A 23593-nucleotide genomic window follows, 5' to 3' on the forward strand; every position below is an offset into this window, starting at 1 on the left:
TTCGTGAGTTCGAGCCCCACGTCGGGCTCTGTGCTGACAGCTCAGAGCCTGGAGCCTGCTTCAGATTCTGTGTCTCCCTCTCTCTGCCCCTCCCCTGCTCTCTCTCTCTCTCAAAAATAAACATTAAAAAAATTTTAATAAATTAGCCTTTTCATTTTAATAATGATGAACATATATTTATCTACCCTATGAATGACTAATTTATTTTACGGACAAAACATTTCCCTTTCATTTTCTAACAGCTCTGTGTCTAACCTTGCCAAGTGCTTAAACCAAGAAGTCTTTGTTATGGCTCATTCTGGAAAAAACTCAATTACATGGATTCAGGATAATATAGTAAAATTTGTTCTGTAAACATGCTTTTTATAGGTTCACACACCAGCTCATGTGAGTGGGTGTGTGTACCGAATGCCAGCCACCACTGAAGTAAGGGACAAAGTGATTTATCTATAAATTGTGTCCTGTTTACACATCAAACAAATTGTTTAAACTTTTTACCTTACTGATGTGCCTTGATAACTCATGAATGACTACATTTTTCTCATTTAAGAGCTGTTACAACTCAACACTGCAGCGCCCTCCCCTCTGCCATCAGGATTGTCATACAGTTGAACCACGTTAAAATGAATTTCTCAGAGGGAGCTTTAAGGGGGCAAGAAATTTAAAACACTTGAACTTGAAAATTCCATTCTCTGACTCTAATCTCCTGTCCTTCCAGCTCTCCCAGTCCTTTCATTCTCACTAAATCTGTGCTTTATTTGCACTCAATACATGTTCCACATTCATAAACTCTGTATTTTCTAATCTGTCAGGCCCTTCTTGGCTTCACTTTTCTTTCTACCCAGCCATGACCTTACCAGCCTTCTGAGCACTACATTCACTAGCACCTAGATTGCTTTGTCACTAATTCATCCATCAGGCTTTTCTTGACATCCCTACCTTTCACATAGCACCTTACAACGATAGTTACCCTGTAAATACTTAATGGAAGGAAAGAGAGAGGGAGAGAAAATTCTTTGGTTTTGTGGTAATATGCTGAAAATTTCTTGTGGAAATGTGTTACTGCTTGAAAGCATTACAAATTCATGTTGTTGAACATCAACCAGAACCTCATTCCTACTGCCCACTGTTTTTATTTTTCTGCATCTGTCCTGTTTCCCATTATCTTCATTGCAGGTCACTTCCACTCAAAACCATCAGTTCCATCATCTCTATCTTCCTTATTAGGTCATCTAAATTTCTTTCTCTTAAGTCTCTTTCACCCAAGGATTTTTGTAGTATCTTCACTTTCTCTCTTTTTCCCCCTTTTGGTTTCTCTTCAAAAAAATGAGAGAGAATGAGAATGTGTGTGTGTGTGTGTACACACAGAGGTAACTTTCAAAAATTAACCCCTCTCTTTATACCTTATTCCTTCCGTCCCCCCTGATCCTCTGTTCGCTCTGCCCTCCATTAGTGATCGCCAGTGACTTCCTAATTGACAGTGTCCTCTTCTCAGTCTCCTGATCTATGGCATGACATTATAGATTTTATAGATAAGCTAGAAATTCTGTTCTCTCTTTGCTTGACAACACCATTCCTCTCCCATGTCTTCATCTTCTTCCAACCCTATAGCGTAGCTGTCCCTCACATATCTGCCCTTTGTCCTATTCTTACATGTCACTAGTGATTCTCAAATGCTAGTGAATGTAAGAATCACCAAAGATTCTTGTTTAAAGTGTAGGTTTCTAGGGGCACCTGGCTCAGATGATTAAGCATCTAACTCTTGATTTCATTTCAGGTCATGATGTGATTCATGAGATAGAGCCCTACATCAGGCTCTGTGCTGACAGCTTAGAGCCTGCCGGGGATTCTCATTCTCTCTCTCTCTCTCTTCCTCCCTCCATCCCTCCAAAATAAATAAGCATTTAAAAAAATAAAATAAAATGTGGGTTTCTAGATCCTGCCCTCAGAGATTGTGATTAAGTAGGTCTGGAATGAAACCCATGAATCTGCATTTTTAACAAGCTCATCTTGTGACTCTAATAAAAGTGATGCATGGCCACACTTTGAAAAATAATACTCCACAGCCCTATCTATTCTGTGACTTATAAGTAGATAGTCCCTTGCATCCATCACTGATTGCTCTGAAATATTTAATGTCCTACTCATGAATTTCATCTTATTATCTGTTCTTTCTCCTTTTATCTCATTAATATCTCCTTATTACCATACTTTGACAATCTTGGGACCAGAGCAGGGCTGATAATCAACTAGCACTTGCTTTTGGTTATTAAAACAACAAAATATTTGCAGGAAGGCTGCACACAGCTGTTGTCCCAAGGCCCTGAGTGTCATTCCTGTCTGTACTGGCACCTCTCCGAGATCCCTGCAACCTCCTCACCATCCACCAACAGAGATACCATACCTGGCACCTGCCCCAGTGCAAAGCTGGCGTCTTAAATGGTTGAATTTTATCAGTTAGATATCACCCCTGTTAAAGATAAGATAATTAACCATGTGAGACACAGGATAAGAAGCTGGTTTTAATGGGAAGAATAGTAAAGTCAGGATATAAGATGATGTGCAGTCCTGTTAAACCTGCTAAAATAGTTGGATGGAATAGCCTGCAGCAAGTCCAAGATGACCAGAGCTGTGCTTTCCAAATTTGACCAATTATCAAAAATTTTGATTCAGTGGGACTGGGGTGGGCCCCTGAAATCCGTTTTTGAACATTTTCCCCAGTGATTCTGATGATTTAACTAGATTTGAGAACTGCTTTAGATTGAGAACACAGAGAATTAGTACTAAAGTGTTGCCCCTTATTGGACCTCAAATAGGCATTTTACATTCCTTGGCACCATCAAAAAGATTAGATAGGATATATGGAATTTTCCTCACAAACTACCACCAGTACTAGAAAGTATCATTTGTATATATTTTAAATAGAAATCAATTCAGTATTAAATTCTATTCAACAGAATGCATTTTGTCTCTGGCAGGAAGGAGCTCCATTTCTAGAAGTTTCTTTGAAAATAAACTCCATAAGAAAAAAAATCCCACATTTAGGAAAAACACAACAAAATGTGATCACCTTTATATATGTAATTTTAAGAGAAAATATATAATTTTAGATTATCTAAGAACAAGTTAAGATTTGAATTAAAACATGTAATTATGTTTTAATCAACCATTGCTTGTCTCTGAATCATGTGTACAGTTTATTGAAACAAAGGAGGAATAACAATTCTGTGGGCGCCTGGGTGGCTCAGTCGGTTGAGCATCCAACTTTTGATTTTGGCTCAGGTCATGATCTCACAGTTCATGGCATCGAGCCCCATGTCGGGCTCTGTGCTGACAGTCCAGAATCTTCTTGGGATTCTCTGTCTCCCTCTCTCTGCCTATCTCTCTCTCTCAAAAAAAAAAAAAAAAAAAAATATATATATATATATATATATATGTAATTATGTTTTAATCAGGTGTTGCTTTTCTCTGAATCATATGTACAATTTATTGAAACAAAGGAGGAATAACAATTCTGTAAAATGTTGTGTCATGGGTTTAGTCCTGAGTCATTTATTACGTATATGATTCTTGAGTCACTAATTACTAAGGCTTTCCTATAAGGAAAAGATTACTAACAATAGACAAAGTAAGTGATTGTGAAACTTTTAATACTAATTATTATGGTTACAGAAAGACTTTTTAAAATCACATTGGAGGAATTAAATTCTGTCAAATTACATTTATTTCAAAAATAGGTATTAGCATCACTTTTCATCGACAAATGTGTATTTTTCGTGAGGAATTAAAATACATTTTGGGATTTAGAATCTTAAAAGTTTATAAAGAAATATGTTCTTAAAACTGACAGCACTATAGTTATTTTTATTATCCAGAGAGGGAGTAGTTTCTAGGTTGTATATTAAAGATACCTTTTAAAAGTAAGGCATTGGGGCCCTTAATTTTGTTTACAGTACTGAAACCTAACATATGTAATTTCTGTGATGAAAAAAAAATGGAAATAAAATAATTAAGATTAATGACTGCTGTTATTCTTTTATGCAGTTGAATTTAGATCCAATAAGTTTCAAAAATAGCACATTCTAGACTACAGCTAACTGCGATTTGTAAATGCCCTTAATGCTTCCCTCACGTTGCACCCCAGCCCCCCACCTTGCCCCCCTGCCCCACCCCATCCCACCCCACCCCGATTGTTCTGCACTTTGAAACACAAAGCAACTTGTCAGTTCAGTTTATTCAGTTAAGGTCAGTTCCGTGAAAACAAAGTCAAGGCAATTGTTTGATTTAATTGACTAGTGAAACTGGTTATACAGGTAAGAAGAACTCAGTTTTATTTTTGTCCAGTTGCGTATTTGAATGTTCATAAAGTAACTTAGTAGAGTAATAAGATTCCAGTGACATTGTAATAAATTTAAAAGAATGGTTACCAAAGCAAGGAAAAAGGACACTAAAATAGCCCAAACTATAGAAAATATTCATGGTATTTTTTTCTTTATGGCATTGCTTCTTTGTAATGAATCATGTTCAAAAAATGAAGTCTTCTTTTTTTTTCACTGTTCGTTTCCTTATCTTTGAGGAATTTCTTTTCCTGGGCTAATGTAACCAAAAGGAAAATTTTTAATATAATTTAGTCAAATCATTTAAATAACTTTTACAAAATAGTCCTCAATCTGCAAACAGATATTCTACAGCAGCTAGCTGGTCAACCACCTTTTGGCTTCACTCTCCTCCTTACCCACCTAGACCTCAAGGCTGTTCACTTTAACAATGATTGTTTCTGCCTTTGATTCTTCTGCCTTCCTCTATACCTTCCATTATATCCATCATGCTGTTCTCTACACCTTCAGCTTCTGGGCTGCTAGTCACTCATTTCTTTTATGTGGGTACTAAAATAAATGATATGTTTAGATCTTAAAATATATATCTATAAATCTTGTAGGGGCATCTGGGTGACTCAGTCGGTTAAGCATCTGACTTCGGGTCAGGTCATGATCTCACGGTTCGTGGGTTTGAGCCCTGCATCGGGCTCTGTGCTGAAAGCTCAGAGCCTGGAACCTGCTTCAGATTCTGTGTCTCCCTCTCTCTGCCCCTCCCCTGCTCATGCTCTGTCTCTCTGTCTCTCAAAAATAAATAAAATGTTAAAAAAAATAAATCTTGTAAATGTAACTCACTTGAGAAAAAAAGTCATTTCTTGTCCCAGAAAAAGAGCAAATCTTTAGCCTCCATTGAACTTGTTAGGAACTATGAAGGAAAGAGGAAAAAATACTGAAACATATACAAGGCTAGAATTTTATTGGCAAAGAATATTTTAAGGTCATAAAGTAGGAATTTTGTGGCAATTTTGTTCTGTGTAATAAAGTACTCCCTTCTCCACCCCTCATTCTTATAATAGGTGTTTACCACTTCTGTAGTGATTTGTTCAGTTTTTGCATATCCAACTTTAGAATACCTTTTCTGAGAAATCATTAGGTACCAAAGTAGGGGCCTACGGATACTGACAGTGCTGTATGTGACCTACATCTTACATCTGCTTAGGAAAAAAGAGCAAATGCAATAAACAACAACAACAACAAAAACCAAGGTTGGTTGGATATATAAGTTAAAATCCTTAAGAAAAGAATCTTGGTCTTATGTATCAAGAGCATTACGTTGTCCTTAAACTTAGTGCAACTTCTGTTATGAAAAAACTTCACAAAGAAAACATTAATTAAAGAAAAAAGTAATTTTGAAGTCTGTTGCAACATTATTTATGATGCAATTGATAAATTGATAACATCCTAAAGGTTTATTACTATAAGCAATGTAATTATGGTATGTTGGCTTCCTAGACAGTTTTGTAGCCATTAAAATCGTAAATTAAGTTACTCTGAGAGCTTGGAAAAATAATAAAGGTAAAGTGAAAAGGTCTAATATAAGATTGTACATAATGTACTAAGAAAAAGCAATCCAAAAGGAAATTACAAAAACAAATCCACTTATGATAGCATCAAAAAGAATAAAATCTAAGCTTAGGAATAAATTTAATCAAACAGGAGAAGGATTTGTACACTGAAAACTACACAACTTTGCTAAAGAAACTTTAAAAGACCTAATAAATGGAAAGACATCTCATGTTTATAGATTAGAAGACTTAATATTGCTAAGATCACAATACTGCCCAAAACTATTTACAGATTCAGTATAACCCCTATCAAAATCCCAACAGCATTTTTTTGAAGAAATAGAAAAACCCATCCTAAAATTCCTATGCAATTTTAAGGGACCCTGAATGGCCAAAACAATCTTGAAAAGGAAAATCAAAGTTGGAAGACACACTTCCAAGTTTTAAAATGTACCACAAAGCTACAGTAGTCAAAACAGTGTTGTACTAGCATAAGGATAGATAGATAAGACTAATGGAATAAAATAGAGAGTCTGGAAATAAACCCTTCATATATGGTCAAAAGGTTTTCAGTAAGATTGCTAAGACCATTCAATGGTCTTTTCAACAAATGGTGCTGGTAAAACTGGATATCTGCATGTCAAACATTGAAATAGAATCCTTATCCTACTGTCTACAAAAATTAATTCAAACTGGATCAAAGACATAAATTTCAGAGCTAAGAATGTAACACTATAGAAGAAAACATAGAAAATTTTCATCATCTTGGGCTTGGCAGTTGTTTCTTAAAAATGGTACCAACTTAGGATTCTCTGTCTCCCTCTTTCTCTGCCCCTCCCCTGCCGCTCTCTATCTGTCTCTCAAAATAAATGTTAAAAAATAAAACGATACCAAAAGTATAAGCAACAAAAGAAAAAACTAGGTAAGTTGGACATCATCAAAATTAAAGACTTTTGTGATCAAAGGACATAATCAAGAGAGTGAAAAGACAGCCCACAGAATGGGAGAAAATATTTGCAAGTCATATGTCTAATATGGTCAGAGCCTGGAGCCTGCTTCAGACTCTCTCTCTCTCTCTCTCTCTCTCTCTCTGCCCCTCCCTGGCTTGTGTTCTGTCTCCCTCTCTCTCTCTCTCGCTCTCGCTCTCTCACAAAAATAAATAAACATTTTAAAAATTAAAAAAAAAAAAAGAAAAAAAACTCCCATAACTCCACAACAAAAAAGCAGACAATATAATTGAAATTATGGGAAAATGACTTGAATAGACATTTGTCCAAAGATACACGGTGACCAATAGGCACATGAAATAATAGTGTTGGTGAGGATGTGGAGAAAGTAGAACCAAGTGCATTGTTAATAGGAATGTAAAATGATGCAGCCACTGTGCAAAACAGTTGCCTGTTCCTCAAAAAGTTAACTATAGAAAAAAAATTTTTTTAACTTTTTAAAAAGTTAAATATAGAATTACCATATGACCTAGCAATTTCACTCCACTTCTAGCAGATATTCAAAGGAATTGAAAATGGGGACTCAAACAGATATTTATACACCACTGTTTGTAGCAACATTAATTAAAATAGCCAAAAAAGTGAAAACAACCCAAGTATTCATCAACAGATGAATAAATAAATAAGATGTACTATAAACACACAATGGAATATTATTTAGCCATAGAAAGGAATGAAGTTCTGATACATTGTACAGCATGGGTGAACCTTGAAAACATTACATTAAGTGGAATAAGCAGACACAAAATGACAAATATTATATGATTCCCCTTATAGATCTAGAATAGGCAAATTCATAGAGACAGATAGTAGAGGTTTCTAATGGCTGGGGGGTTGCAGGGAGTGTTTTTGTTTAATGGATACAGAGTTTCCATTGGGATTGATAAAAACGTTCCAGGAATAGAGATTAGTGATGGTTATACAACATTATGAATATATGTAATGCCACTGAATTGTGTACTATACAATGGTTAAGCTGGTGACTTTTATATTCTTTATATTGTAACTGTAATTTTTTTTTTTTTTTTTTTAGAGAGTGGGGATAGGGTAGAGAGAGAGAGAATCTTTATTTTTTTTTTAATTTTTTTTTTCAACGTTTATTTATTTTTGGGACAGAGAGAAACAGAGCATGAACGGGGGAGGGGCAGAGAGAGAGGGAGACACAGAATCGGAAACAGGCTCCAGGCTCTGAGCCATCAGCCCAGAGCCCGACGCGGGGCTCGAACTCACAGACCGCGAGATGGTGACCTGGCTGAAGTCGGACGCTTAACCAACTGCGCCACCCAGGCACCCCGAAAATCTTTATTTTCTTAAACTTTTGTTAACATTTATTTATTTTTGAGAGATAGAGCACGAGCCAGGGAGGGGCAGAGAGAGGGAGAGAGAATCCAAAGCAGTCTCCAGGCTCTGAGCTGTCAGCACAGAGCCGAGTGCAGGGCTCCAGTCCACAAACCGTGAGATCATGACCTGAGGTCACGAAGTCAGATGCTTAACTGAGCCACCCAGGCACCCCGAGAAAGAGAATCTTAAGCTCCACACTGAGGAGGTCTATCCCACAACCCTGGGATCATGATCTGAGCCAAAATCAAGAGTGGTACAGTCAACCAACTGAGCCACTCAGGTGCCCCTACAATTTTTGTTAAAAAAAACTTCATTATACCTAGTGATTTAGTTTCATAAATTATCAGTTTTAGAAATAAAGATGGAAGGAAATATGAAGATGTAGAAAAATGCTAAATTGCAATGTCATTGTATTATTTTTAATAGAAATAAAGCTCAAATAAAAGGTTTTTATTTTTAGCTAATGGATGTTTATTAAAAGGAGATAAATTTTGTCACATATCTTCTCAAACCAACAAATGGCAAAAACATTTAGGTGACCCGTCCCTGAAACTGGTAATAATTCATATTTTATTTAACACTTTTCTTTGTGTTTACATATTATTATTATTATTATTATTATTATTATTATATTATAAAGAATAGTTCTATTGATTAATAATTTTGAAAACCTTCAAAGTTACATAGGAAAAGCTCTTCTGAGTAACTCATGCAAGGGAGTTTTGGCATACTGTACCTGTGCTAGAATAATAATCTTCAGGTTCTTATAAAATGTTGTAGATTTTCATGAAATCTGTTTTTCTTTAGCTTGACAGGGCCAATTCTCTGTTAAACCAGACTCAGCAACCTTACAGATATCTCATTGAATCAGTGCGTCAGAGAGACTCTAAGATTGATTCGCTGAAAGAGCATGTTACACAACTTGAGAAAGATGTCAGGTAAAATCATCTGTTCATTTTTTTTTTTTTTTATTATAAAGGCAACGTAAACATAATAGTGCTATCCATGAACTAAGGTTGTAAATTGGGAAGAAAAAATAATGAATATGGTTTTAAATAATGGTTTAAATAATATGGTAAATAATGAACATGGTTTTAAATGTAATTTATCTTAGAGAAACTTGGGTCACGTCACGTTAGGTGCTCACATTCCACCTTGTGATCAGAAGTCTTAGCCTGGACCTAACAGTGCTGTGCTTACTAACAGCACTCCCCCCACCCTAGGAAGCAAAAAGCTATCCTGTCCTTGTTCCCCTACAATTCTTTAGTGGGATGGGGTTTAACCAAAGCGAGGGAGAACATAACCAGATGCCATTTGTGGAGACAAAATAACTTTTTAAACAGATAAAATACACACATTTGCTTAGATTCTGTTGACTTTGCCAAGGAATTTTTTAGGGTTTTCTTCCCCTGACTCTTTACATGAAGTAACCCATGAATCACCTAAATATAAATAAACCCCTTTCACTTCCTTAAATTTAAATTGTTTTCTTACATGACACCTTATCCAAAGGACTTGCTCCACTTAATAGCCATTCACATTCTTTAACTGTTCATCTATACAATCATTTTAGTCTTTTTAAATTGGAGTAAAAGAGTGATGTTATACAGAAAGAAAGATTTTAACTCATGGATGGTTGATTAGTTGGCTTAGTTATTGGATTTTAAGGTTGTTAGAATAATTTAGATAAATTATTAGCCAATTCATAAATATAGAAGCAAAGAATTAGGTGGGAATAGAAACTGTTAAATTAAGGAATTGGAAAACAATAAGGAGAATATATTAAATTCAGATTTCCTAAGGTATATAATCAAAGTATAAAGCTACTGGTAATTAACTCTGAAGTATGGGAGGGTATTCTTTTTGATGAATCAGAATAACCACCTTCTCTTGTTTCTATCCCACCAAAATAATTGGTCCAAAACTTTATTCCTGATCTTTTTAATCTTAAGATGATAGGTTAAAATAATTTTAAATCACATTTATGCTTTAAAATGTCCATATAAGTAAGAATTTATTTTTGGATTGATTTTGAAGTTAATTACATTTAGAATATGTATAGCCAGTATTCATTAAATTTACTGAATAATAAATAAACCAAATTAAGAAACTGTTAAATAATTCAATCAATTAAACAGTTCTTCTATAAATAGCTACTAGGGGCAATAGAAATTATGTCTTATCACTCACTGGGTACTTGGTTATCTTAGGGAAATTGAGGGAAGAACTTTTTCTTCCTATATTATATACTTCTGTTATATTTGAAATTTTGTGTAGAATCTTTTTTTTACCTTTTTAATCTTGGAGTGAAAACATAAAAGTCCTGTGGAAAAATTACCTTTCACAGTTACCTTCAAATAAGTTTATTTGAATATTTATTTAACTAAGAATTAAGAGAGCTGAAAATCTTTAATACAGATTAATTAATAATATTAATTATTAAATAGTTAGCTGTAGGAGGAAACTATAAAGATGAACAAATTCAGCCCTAGAGAAATTAAGTAACTTATTATCTAAGAACATACTGTTTGGTCGTAGGGCCAAAATTTGAATCCAGATCTGTCTGCTTTCCAATTCTATACTCTTAACCATTATGTTATACTGCCTCCCTATGTTCTATTCTGAATAAGGGGTAATTTTTCGTTAACTAATGTAATTAAGGAAGAGAAGCCAAAAAAAAAAAAAAAAAGTGTAAAAGAGTAGTTAAATTTGGAGCTTTAATGAATTGACAGTTGTTGAAGCTAGGTGATGGATGCATGTGGGTTTGTTATATTTTCTCTCTTTCAAAATATTCACATAAACTTGTTTTTAAAAAACAGAGTTTAAAAGGGAATACAGGCTCTACAGATAGGTTGCCTGGGTTCATATCTAGCTCAGTACTCAGCTTTGAATTAGAACAAGTCAGTTAAACTCTTGAAACCTCCACTCTCCAATAGAACTCTCTGTAATGGTAAATATATTCCATATCTGCACTGTCCAGTATGGTAGCCACTACCCACATGAAAAACTAAATTTTTAATTTTAATTAAATTACTTTTCATCTTAATTACCACGTATGGCCAGCTAATGGCTATGTTATTGGACAGTACAGCCAGTTTTCTCATTTGTGAACTGAGAGTAGTACTCTAGCACTAGCAGTACCTAATTCATATAGTCATTTTGAGGATTAAATGATATAATCTCGGTGATATATATAGGACTGTGCCTACACATTATGAATGCTATATAACTGTTTGCTCTTTTGAATATTGGTCTGACATGTAACAAATTTTCATGTTGAGAATTACCTTAAAAATAAGAAGTAACATTTCTCAAAATATCTTGAATTTTGACAAAAATTAGGACTCCCTTAATGTGAGAAGTGAGATGATTCATTTTCAGGAATACCAAATAAAAGCTGTGCTGTCTAGTTAGCAATAGGTTTACAACCTATTGGAAATATGTACAAACCCTCCCCCACCCCCATCCCCATCCCCACCTCCCCCCCCCCCCCCACACACACAGTCGAGTCCCAAACCCTTAGACACTTCACTTCCTGGTTCTTCTTCCCCTCTCCATTTCATGGGCTTATTTTTCGTCGGCTTTGCAATGAGCATGTGCCAAAGAATTGAAGTCTCTGTGTCACCTCAAGGAATGTACATTTGTTCCAGTCAGGCTACTTTTTGGCCTTACATGGGCATAAGCGACTTCTGGGTAAGGCTGTAACCTCTGTAGTACTCAGCCAATGAGGAATCAAGGGAGGGACTTCCTGCAAGGAGATAAATTGCCTGCTGTAACCCCTCTGAGTGGATCTGTCCATCAGACACCAGCTCTTGCAAGAATGTTGATTAAAGCCTCACTTCACTGTTCTCCTCGTCTCCATGTCTCTCCTGTGATTGGGGCAATGGGCTTCTTTCTCACACTTAGTAACAGCAACAATAATCATAAAAACTATGCCAATTACGAAAATTGGCATAAAATATAAGTATGTAAAAATATTTTTGTGCTTAAATCTGAGTCCTTTAAAGCTGTTTCATAAATTTACTGTATATTTTAATAGATTCTGAACTAGTATTTCATAGGATATGATACCTTGCTCTCAATTGAAGTAGCTATGCTACCTTGTAATATGAAAAATTAAGGTGCTTTCAGTAGGTTAATTATGACCTTTGAGATGCTGTTAAATGGACCTTAATGACATGAATGAAATACCATAAAAATAGCCCGATCAACGAGTCAGATACAGCAGTCTATCTACCATCACTCCTACTCTGAGCTGATGACATTTCAGATGTAGTGGAATTATCCTGGGCTTTGAGCACACATCAGCCTGCTTTCTTTTGTCATAGTAAATGTGCCTGTAAAATACAGATCTTAGCGTGAACATCAAGGGTTAGAAGTGAAAATTAAATGAAATGACCTATATAAAGCTTCTGGCACATGAGGAAACTTGGTAAATATTACTTCCCTTCCTTTTGTCCTTCATTAATTTGAAATGTAAACATTAAATGACCCATTCAAAAAGATTACTGAGTGGTTGTTCCTTGAAAATGCCTATTCCTTTTTGCTGCATGTTGATTTTAATTGTAAGGAATATTTATATTAATTGATTATTTTTTTAATTGAAGTATAGCTGGCATGCCATATTATATTAGTTTTAGGTGTACAACATAGGGATTAGACATTTAGATACGTTACAAAATGCTCACCGTGGTGTGGCTGCCATCTGTCACCATACAAACTTATTACAGTATTATTGACTATATTCCCTATGCCATACGTTTCATCTCCGTGACTTACTTATTTTATAGCTGGAAGTTTGTACCACCTAATCCCCTTCACCTATTTTATCCAAATCCCGGACCCCTCCCCTCTGGCAACCACCAGTTCTACGACTATTTTCAACAGTTTTTATGAGTCTTCCTGTTTTGTTTTGTTTGTTCATTTGTTTTGTTTTATAGATTCCACATGTAAGTGAAATCATGCAGTATTTGTTTTTCTCTATCTGACTTACTTCATTTAGCATAATAGCCTCTAGGTCTATCCATGTTATTGTAGATAGCAAGATTTCATTCTTTTTTATAACAGACTAATATTCCCATGTGTGTGCATGTGTGTATACACACTATGTCTTTATCCATTCATCTATCTGTAGGTTACCTTTTTGTGTTCTGTTGATGGTTTCCTTTGTAGTTTCAAAGCTTTTTAGTTTGATATAGTCCCAGTTGTTTATATCTTCTTTTGTTGCCATTGCCTAAGGAGACAGATCCAAAAAAATAATTGCTAAGACCAATGTCCAAGGGTTTATTGCATATGCTTTCTTTTAGGAGTTTTATGGTTTCAGTTAAATGATTACCTTTTAAATATTTCTCTATTCAGTAAAAGCTCTTCAAAGAACTGAGTAATTTTATCATTTTCTTAGAAAATAAAACAATACCACTATACCACACCCATGACTTGCAAATTTAGCTATACATATTCAATGTGTAGAAAGATTAGAGTAAATATGTACTAAAATTAAATCATTATAAACACATTAAAAGCTAACATTTGAGATATCACTATTAACTACTTTAAATCCCCCTATCATTAAAGTAATAATCCCTTCTAAAAGTAGTACTGGTAAACTTTCTACCAAGCCACAAGAGACAGTCTGGGTTATAGTTTGTTTGATCTGTAGTTCACAACTGAACGAAGCATGGAAAGAGAATAATTAGCATAAATTTCCTTTCCCGGTTGTCAGTTCTCAGTTTATTCTTTACTAGTAGTTTAAGAAGAAAAAACTACTTAGCCTTGTAAAGCTAAGTCAGGGTATACTGATCCAGGAAGTTAAAGAAGAGTATATCAGGAATATGTTTTCATATAGCAGGTGACACAGAGCCATAAACATGAATTTCTGAGTAATAATTAACAGTGAATTAAACAATTATGGGTGTAATATGCCATTCACGATAGATGTGCTTATAAGGAGATTTGTTTTGTAGTTGCTTTATGAGTCACGCATGGAAGCTTTGTATTTTTAAAGGTAAATTTCCACTGTTGTGAAATGTGTCTTAAGGAGACTAAACTTCGTTTGAGTAATTACATACATACTGGAAGAACACAGAGTATAATAATCGTCATATTCAGTTTTAGAGACCCATGTGTTGAAGATGGCCTCCTTTGTGGTTTAAGAGTATATTATAGAGAAGGCTGAGACTTAGAAAATATATGCCCAAGTATTGTCTGAGGAGTCTGTACTGTTTGTCATAAACCCACATGTTGCAGATAGAACAGAGTTGCTCTGGAAACCAATTTATACACCTAGCTTTTATTCTGTATTATACAGTTATTTTTGCTATTTATTTTTACTTTTTTTAATGTTTGTGTGTGTGTGTGTGTGTGTGTGTGTGTGTGTGTGTGTGAGAGAGAGAGAGAAAGAGAAAGAGAGAGAGAGAGCGTACGCGAGCAAGCACAAGTGGCGGAGGCAGAGAGAAACACAGAATCCAAAGCAGGATTGGCTTTGAGCTGTCAGCACAGAGCCCAACACATGGCCCGAACTCACAAGCAGTGAGTTCATGGCCTAAGCCGAAGTCAGATGCTCAACTAAGTGAGCCACCCGGGCGCCCCATTTTTGCTATTTAAATATGGAATATTTACTTTATTCTGGAAAACACTGAACACTACATGTAAAGGATTTCTAATGAATTATCCAGTCAAAATCCTTTATCACCTCAACATTCCTCCATTCCTGTTGCACTGCATTTTAAGGGCCTGTTGGTATTTGAGAGTATGTATGTGTGTGTGCATATGTGTACTGTATGTGAGTGTATGTTTACATACGATGTGTATGTAACATGTATATGAACATTAACATGCGTGTGAACATTAATACATTTCTATCCCTCGAAAAATCCTAGTCCTATGTTACTGGATGTTTATTTTAATTTCGAAAAATGTTTTATCTTCTTCATGATGATTCTAGCTAAAGATAGATTCGAATTCAACAGTTACAGAAACATCTGATCTTTACCAGGCTTTGGAAGACTCTGGCAGAATCTGGCATTCAGTTACATTATATTATTTAGTTCTTTTCAACTCCAAGGCTCAGTAAGATCTCTGATGCTTAATTCTGAAAGTCAAATCTGTTTTTCTGCTAAGCTGCTAACCTGTATGGAATTTAATTACTGTTTTTCTGTGATACTTGTTTTTCATCTAAAGTAGTAATACCATATACATTTATGTCAGGTTTTATGTGTTCAATTCTTTATATAATCATTTCACTAGATAATTCGTATATCGCTTTGACATACAAGAGTATTATTTTCCACTTTTACAGATGTGAAAACTGAGGCTTAGTCACGTGGTGTGATTTATGCCACACACTTGTGTCAGTGGCACAATTGGAAACAAAAGTCGGAATTGCATCTTGTGTTTTCTCTCAGAGGACAAACTGTGGTGCTTCCTTGGGGAAGTTCACGGTTACTAGGAAAAAAGAGAATGTGAGCTTTTTCCTCTTAAGTCCTTGGAATTACCAGTTCTTCCAGAATACCTGCTACTATTCCCTGAATTTAAAAACAAAAACAAAAACTTCTGCCTAATTTAAAAATTGATGGCTTTCCATTTTGTTAAAGGATAACTTAAAACATGTTACCTGTTCAGCAAAATAATACTCACTAGTTTTACCTTCACAGATTTTGTTTTGACATTTATGGAATTACGGTATTTTAATTCACTGTTGCTTTTCTTAATTCTCGTTGTAGTGCTGAGTAGATTCATTCCAGGGGCTTTTAAAAGTATTTCATTTAACGGTTCTAATTAATTTTTATATGTTGAATAATAAAACTCCAGACAATATAAATCATGCCTCAAATATTTATCTTTTAAAATATTAATATATTCTTCTATTTAGGTTTTTTTCACCCTTTCGTATCAGAAAACAGGTCCTATCTAAGGGAAATTCACAAGGCAGACTTAGAAATTAAAAATTGAACTAAGAATATAGAGACAAAAATTGTTTTCCCAAGTTTACCACATACTGAATATCTGATTCATTTATCTAATTCAATTATATACCTGGTAATTTAGTGTGCAGTAAATTATAAAATGTTACTTTTAGTTTTAAGGTTAAATTTTTAATTTGACTTCTAGTATCTTGAGTTTTACTATTTTGCCCATACATACTTTACCTTTTATATAAATCCCACTTCATCTTTTTACATTTCAGGATTAAATAGTAACCTTTAAAACACAAATTTTATACCCCTACTAGGCAGGAAAGATTCTCAGAAAACATGTCATTTGCACTGTCAAATGATTATTAAAAGAAAAAGTCTTCTTAGAAAATAGCTAGCTGTTGGTTAAATCAAACATTATAGTGGATGGTCTGATAGATATCTTTATAGAGTATAAATTTAATTTCTCTTTAATTCAAGCCATCATATTTGTCTTTAGCCTTTTGCTTTTTTCTATTTATTAATTAGATTTACACCAATATGATGACTTTTTAAAACTTGGTTGTTTTGTTTTTTTTTCAGCAATTTGAATAAAGAAAAGTCAGCTTTACTACAGATGAAGAATCAAATGGCATTAGATTTAGAACAACTTCTAAATCATCGTGAGGTACTTTTTCCATGTTGTCATAATTTTTACTTTAGGCTTTTTCAAAGTCCGTGTTGTGTTACGATTACTGGATCCCAGTTGTCCGTGTGCATTAATGACTTCTCATGTTTGCGTCTCATTGTGATCTGGTCCTTTATATTGAATATGTGATACACTTTATTCATTGTGAATTAATTTATACTTTATTCTTGGGTTAATTCTTATTCCTGGAATACTCCTTGTTATTGACCCCTTATTGCCTTGTTCATATATCTGGAATTGAATTTCCACATTATTTAATAATTGTTTTATCTCTTTCTCACTAGACAGTATATTTCCTTAGCATACCTCTGTCTCATTCATCATTGTATTGCCCATATGCTGTATGTATGTCTAGTGTGTAATATTTGTGTTGAACTTTAGAGTCCATAAAGGATTTTTTGTTGTTATGCCTCACCAAAAATCCTTTAGAGCTAATAAAATTTCCTCATTTTATAAAAGGACAAATGAATGTCTAGTGGCTTGCCCAAAGGAGAAATGAGTTTCGAGTGGCTTGCCCAAAGCCAGTTAGTAACTAAGAGATAACCCCATTTTTCTTTCTTGTTTTTTTGAGTCAGACTTATTGAAGTACAGTATACCCACAGTAAAATTCATGCCCTGTTTAAGCATACATTTCTATGATTTTTGACTGACACACCCAGTTTCATAACCATTACCATAATCAATAAAGAAAATAGTTTTGTCACTTCAGGAAATTCCTTCATGCCCTTTTTGTGTCGACCCTTCTCCCCGGCTCCAGTCCTAGCAACCCCTTATCTATTTTCTGTCCCTATAGTTTTACCTTTTCCAACAAAAGATTTTACATTTCCCCAGAATGTTGAATAAATGAATTATCAGTCTTTTCAGGTTGGACTTTTTTCACTTACCATAAAAAAGATACACCGAGGGGGCGCCTGGGTGGCTTAATCAGTTGAGCTTTGGCTCAGGTCATGATCTCATGGGTCGTGAGTCTGGGCCCTGCATTGTCAGGCTCTGTGCTGACAGCTTGGAGCCTGGAGCCCGCTTCAGATTCTGTGTCTCCCTTGTTCTTTGCCCCTCCCCCACTCATTCTCCCTCTCTCTCTCTCCCTTTCTCTCTCAAAAATTTAAAAAGGGATATACCTATGTTGCTGCAAATATTAGTCATTTATTCCTTTTTGTTGCTGAGGAATATTCTATTGTATGGATATACCAGAGTTTGTTACTCCATTCACCAGTTGATGATCATTTGACTTGTTTCCATTTGGAGGCGTCTGTAAATAATACAGCTGCTGTAAACGATTGTGTACGTGTTTTGGTGTGAATGTCAGTTTCCTTTTCTCTTGGTAGATACCCCAGGAGCAGGATTTCTGGGTCCTATGGAAAGTATATGTTTAACTTTATAAGAGACTGCCAAACTATTTTCCACAGTGACTGCACCTTTTGCATTCCCGTCAGCAATGAATGCGTGTTCCAGTTGTTCCGCATCCTCGCCAACAGTTGGTATTATGAAGCCTAGTTTTTTAATCCAGTGCATTTTTTCCATTGAACTATCACTGCCTTGTCTTGGCCATGTTTTTGCCATTTTGTTATCCTAACAGAGAAAGAAATGCTCAAAACAGATCATTGGTTTATAAGTATCCTGAAGACATTGTTTCCTAGTCTGGGAAAGCTATATCAGGTATTTGGGAAGAAATTATTGGAAAGATATTATTGAGAGAGATGAAGTGGGGAATATTACTGGAAGCAGTTCAGAAGTGCATATCCTAGAAGTGGTGTCAGGGGAATTGCAGGGTTGTCTCTGTCTTAGAAATGGCCTTTGGAGTAGGTTCTCTTAAAGGTGTATTTTATATGTTGGGTGAAAGGGATAAGGTGTCCCTGGACTAGATTTTAGACATGACTTTTGTGTAGCTAACTAGATCTAACAACAGGTGATATAGATTAGGAAGAGCTTCTCTGAAGATACTTACTCTTTTTTTCTGGCTTTCAGGCCCCATCTACTACCACTTGTGTCCTAAGATTCTGCCTTCAAATAGTTGTTTCTTCACTGTGGAAGCCTGATTCATTCACTATGTGGATTTTCACAAATGTTTTCCAAAATTGACTATTTAGGAAATAGTAACTGCAGATGTCCATTCAGCGATACCAGCTACTTTTTTTCCATAAAGCTGCATAACAAGTATGTTTTTGGAATGGCGATTCTCATTTGTTTTTAGAAGATTATGCTACACTCTGAAAAAGATAGGAGCAACTTTATATATTTTATGCATCATGCTTGGAATCACATTATTCATGAGTCCAAATAAAAACTCAAAGTTCTACTTAGTGGGTTGAGAATTGAGTAAATTTAGAAGAAAATATATTTAAACATAGAAATTAAATACTAGCAAAATGAAACTCCTACTATATGACACCAATGAAATGTGCGTGGATGCATGTCTAATTATCAGTTAATTTTCATGCATTTGATAGGATCTTCATTTTGGCAATTACATTTTACTAATCCAACATTATAACTTTTCTTAATGCCAAACATCTAAAGAAAAGGAGCTTTATTTCTTTTCAAAGCAAAATAAAAATTGAAGCTTAATAAAATAAACTTGATACAAATTTTTCATCTTTTTCTAAGAAACAGTTTAATGCCAACTTGCATAGAACATGCAGATACAAAAGCAAGTGTAAACTGCTTATATGGAAGGGAATGGCAGGTGACCCAGGGCAATGCTTGACCATTCACTTGAATATTTACCTGATGAAACAGAGAGTCTGCAGAATTGATTTATTCATTTTATGGCTCTGATGGGTCAAGTGCTTAGAATAGCCAATAGATAACAGTCGGATAAGAATACCTCTGATAAATGTAATATTTTGAAAGTGAAAATCAGGGCTGAGGGGGCTCCTGGGTGGCTCAGTCAGTTGAGTGTCCAACTTCAGCCCAGGACATGATCTTACAGCTAGTGAGTTCAAGCCCTGCATCGGGCTCTGTGCTGACAGCTCAGAGCCTGGAGCATGTTTCAGATTCTGTGTCTCCCTCTCTCTCTGCCCCTCCCCTGCTTGTGGTCTGTCTCTCTCTTCCTCTGTCAAATAAATAAATATTAATTTTTTTTACTAATAAAAAAAGAAAGAAAGAAAGAAAATCGGGGCTGAGACTAAGGTGAGGCAAACAAAGCACCTAGGGCACAAAATATAGGACGTGCCCACTCTGAGGATCATGCACAGTGCACCTGAGAGCTTGCCCCACCCTAGGCAGGACCCTGGGAAAATTGTCTAGTATGAGTCACTGCTTTAATCCCAGCTAAATTTTCTATTTAAATCCACATGTGATCAAATGCACATTTTAAAGTTTTTCATTGCCTTTTTTGCACTGGACAATTTAACTATTTAAGTGTCACTTAGTTCCAATAAGACTTTAGGTGGTCCTGAGGTGCCTGGGTGGCTCAGTGGGTTAAGCATCCGACTCTTGGTTTCAGCTCAGGTCATGATCTCATGGTTTGTGAGTTCAAGCCCTGCATTGGGCTCCATGCTGACAGTGCAGAGCCTGCTTAGGATTCTCTCGCTGTCTCCCTCACCCATTTTCTCTCTCTCTCTCTCTCTCTCTCTCTCTGTCTGTCTGTCTGTCTCTCTGTCTCTCTCTCTCCTTCTCTCAAAGTAAATAAATACACTTAATAAAATAAAAAGACTTTTTTTTTATTTTTTAATGTTTAATTTAATTTTATTTTTTTTAATGTTTATTTTTGAGACAGAGAGAGACAGAGCATGAACGGGGGAGGGTCAGAAAGAGAGGGAGACACAGAACCTGAAGCAGGCTCTAGGCTCTGAGCTGTCAGCACAGAGCCCGACGCGGGGCTCGAACTCACGGAACGTGAGATCATGACCTAAGCCGAAGTTGGACACTTAACCGACAGAGCCACCCAGCCGCCCCTAATGTTTATTTTTGAGGGCTAGAGAGACAGAGTGCAAACTAGGGGAGAGCAGAGAGAGAGAGAGAAAAATAGAATCTGAAACAGGCTCCAGGCTCTGAGCTGTCAGCACAGAGTCTGACATGGGGCTCAAACCCATGAAGTGAGATCATGACCAGAGCTGAAGTCAGACATTCAACCAACTGAGCCACTCAGGTGCCCCAAAATAAAAAGACTTTAGATGGTCCTGTACTATGAAATGAGATCGCCCACTCCTTTACATAATTATCCAAGTATGTGTTAAATGAAAAAAGAAAACAGATGAGATAATTCTAGGTTGACAATTCTAAGACATTGGGGCATGACCATAGAGGGTTTTTATTTTCTATATTAATTAGTGTTAGATCAAAATTACTTGCTTAAAAGTAGATAAGTTAAATATTCACAGAGTTAAATATCATTGTCCCCACTTTTACAGACAAAACTGAGGCTGATAAGAGTTAAAAAAAACTAAACCATGATTATATACTTACTGTCAAAACTAAAAGAAAATCCTTTTTTTTTTTTTCCTGAAACAAAAGCTTATGATCTTTTTCCTTCGTTCCATTTAGACAAAAACCTCATGATGAATTATTGCTTGCATTAGTTCCAGGAAATATTTTTGCCACTGTAGATGAAGTTATATTCTTTCTTTTTTGTCAGAAAGTGAAAACTATGTAATTTAATGTGTTTCCTTTTTGTCTTAGTTGCCAAAACACTCAGAGCTGAATATCTTATCCAGGTGTTATAATCTTTTTTTCCTCTTTCACTTTTGATGCCTCAGAATAACTTTCTCTGTTTCTTTCAATAGGTTGTGATCTTTTTTACCCTTAAATGTCTTTACTTATATACTGAGACCTCTGAGGTGTAAAAATATAAAATAATTCAATCTTAAATAATGAGGTAAAAAGGAGGTCAAGGAAAAAGATCAACTCCTAGGACCCCACTGTTGGATAGCATAGCAGGGCTTCAAGCTAAATAATTCAGTTTTGAGTAAAAGAAATGTGATGACTTGGAATGTCTTCTTTCTTGTTGAGTGTACCTCTCAGGACTCTTTTTTTTTTTTTTTTTTTTAATTTATGTATTTATTTTGAGAGAGAGAGAGAGAGAACACGAGTCAGGGAGAGGCATCAGAGAGAATCCCAAGCAGGCTCTGTACTGCCAGTGCAGAGCCCAATGTGAGGCTTGAACCCACAAACTGTGAGATCATGACCCACCCAGGCCCCTATCAGGAATCTTCTTTAATGGCTTTTTCATGTTTCATCCATTTTTATCCACTCATCTTTGCCTCATTGAAACAAGATTTGCTGATTTGGAAATTCTAATTCTGCGCTTCTGTGTGTATATTTCATCATACGCCCTTAGAATATAAGTTTTCAAGAGTTGGAAAATCATATTTAATCAGCCAAATGTCTAATAGAATACTGAGCATAATTTTAAAAAGCTGATGTAAAAGGGGCACCTGGGTGGCTCGGTCGGTTAAGCGTCTGACCTCAGCTCAGGTCATGATCTCACAGTTCATGAGTTCGAGCCCTGCATAGGGCTCTGTGCTGACAGCTTGGAGCCTGGAGCCTGCTTCAGATTCTGTGTCTCCCTCTCTCTCTGCCCCTCCCTTGCTCACGCCCTGTCTCTCTGTCTCTCAAAAATGAATAAACATTTAAAAAATAAAAAAATAAAAAAAGCTGATGTAAAAGCTCTTCTTTAATTTCTTTTGCAGCTATATTAAGGGTAGTGGTAAGAGGTCCACTTAAGAAGCTATTCCAGTATTTCAGTGAGTGATGGTGGTATCTTGAACTTGACTAGTGATGATGGTGTCGAGCAAAAATGGACTAATTTGAATTTTTTTAATGTTTATTTCTGAGAGAGAGAGAGAGAGAGAGAGAGAGAGAGAGAGAGAACGCACTCTTGTGAGTGAGTTGGGGAGGGGCAGAGAGAGAGGGAGACCTAGAATCCAAAGTAGGCTCCAGGCTCTGAGCTGTCAGCACAGAGCCTGATGCAGGGCTCAAACCCACGAGCCATGAGATCATGATCTGAGCCAAAGTCATACACTTAACTGACTAAGCCATGCAGGTGCCCCAAGAATGGACTAATTTGAAAGCTATTTAGAAAGCAGAATCATAGAGCGTGGTGATTGGATCCAGAAACTGTTGAAGAGAGGAGGAATGAGAATTGATGGCCTGGGTTTTGGCTTGTGGCCTGGGTTTATGGTGGTGCTACACAGCACATGGGAGGAATAGATTTGGAGAAGAAAATCTCAAGGAAATACCTAAGTAGAGATAACCAGTAGAGAGTTAAAAATGTAGATTCTGACGGGGCATCTGGGTGGCTCAGTTGGTTAAGCTTCCGACTCTTAGTTTCAGCTCAGGTCATGATCTAACAGTTTCTTGAGTTCGAGCCCCACACTGGGCTCTGTGCTCACAGCTACAAGCCTGGTTGGGATTCTCTCTCTCCCTCTCTCTGCCCTTCTCCTGGTCACGCTGTCTCTATCTTTCTCAAAAATAAATAAATAAGCTTAAAATATGTATTTTTTTTAAATGTAGGTTCTGGAGCCTAAGAAAGAGAACTCATCTAGAGGTAGAGATTTGGGGGTCACAGCATAAAGATAGTGCTTTACATGGAAGTCATTAAATGAACTGATAAATGAAGTACATAGAGTGAGAGCAGAAAAAGGCAGAGGCCATACTCTTGAAGAGTACCAACATTTAAAGGATGGGCAGAGGAAAAAAGTACATACACAAATTAGAGTGCAGGGTGACCATAAAAATAGCAGGAACTTCAGAAGGAGAGTAGAATCTGGCCAGTGACATGGACTGTCGAGATAAGTCAGACAAAGATAAAAAAGCAACCATC

At 35.9% G+C, this 23593-nt stretch overlaps 1 protein-coding gene across 7 annotated transcripts in view; it reads left to right on the forward strand.

Moving 5' to 3' along the window:
• Window positions 1–23593, forward strand: part of PIBF1 (progesterone immunomodulatory binding factor 1) — a 204126-nt gene that overhangs the window by 156546 nt on the left and 23987 nt on the right. For 5 of the 7 annotated variants that reach the window (XR_003422189.2, XM_015083074.3, XM_053216385.1 and 2 more), the window contains exons 15-16: window positions 9037–9167; window positions 16725–16809. Coding sequence is in view for 4 of the 7 variants with exons in the window: in XM_015083074.3 (XP_014938560.2) it covers window positions 9037–9167; window positions 16725–16809 (216 nt within the window). In the remaining 3 variants the exon portion in view is untranslated. Of the gene's footprint in view, window positions 1–9036; window positions 9168–16724; window positions 16810–18155; window positions 18985–23593 lie in introns of all 7 variants that reach the window. The other 2 variants (XR_008295914.1, XR_008295913.1) reach the window with 2 other exon arrangements.

This window comes from Acinonyx jubatus, chromosome A1, assembly GCF_027475565.1.
Source record: "Acinonyx jubatus isolate Ajub_Pintada_27869175 chromosome A1, VMU_Ajub_asm_v1.0, whole genome shotgun sequence".
In the NCBI taxonomy this organism is placed as follows: Eukaryota; Metazoa; Chordata; class Mammalia; order Carnivora; family Felidae; genus Acinonyx; species Acinonyx jubatus.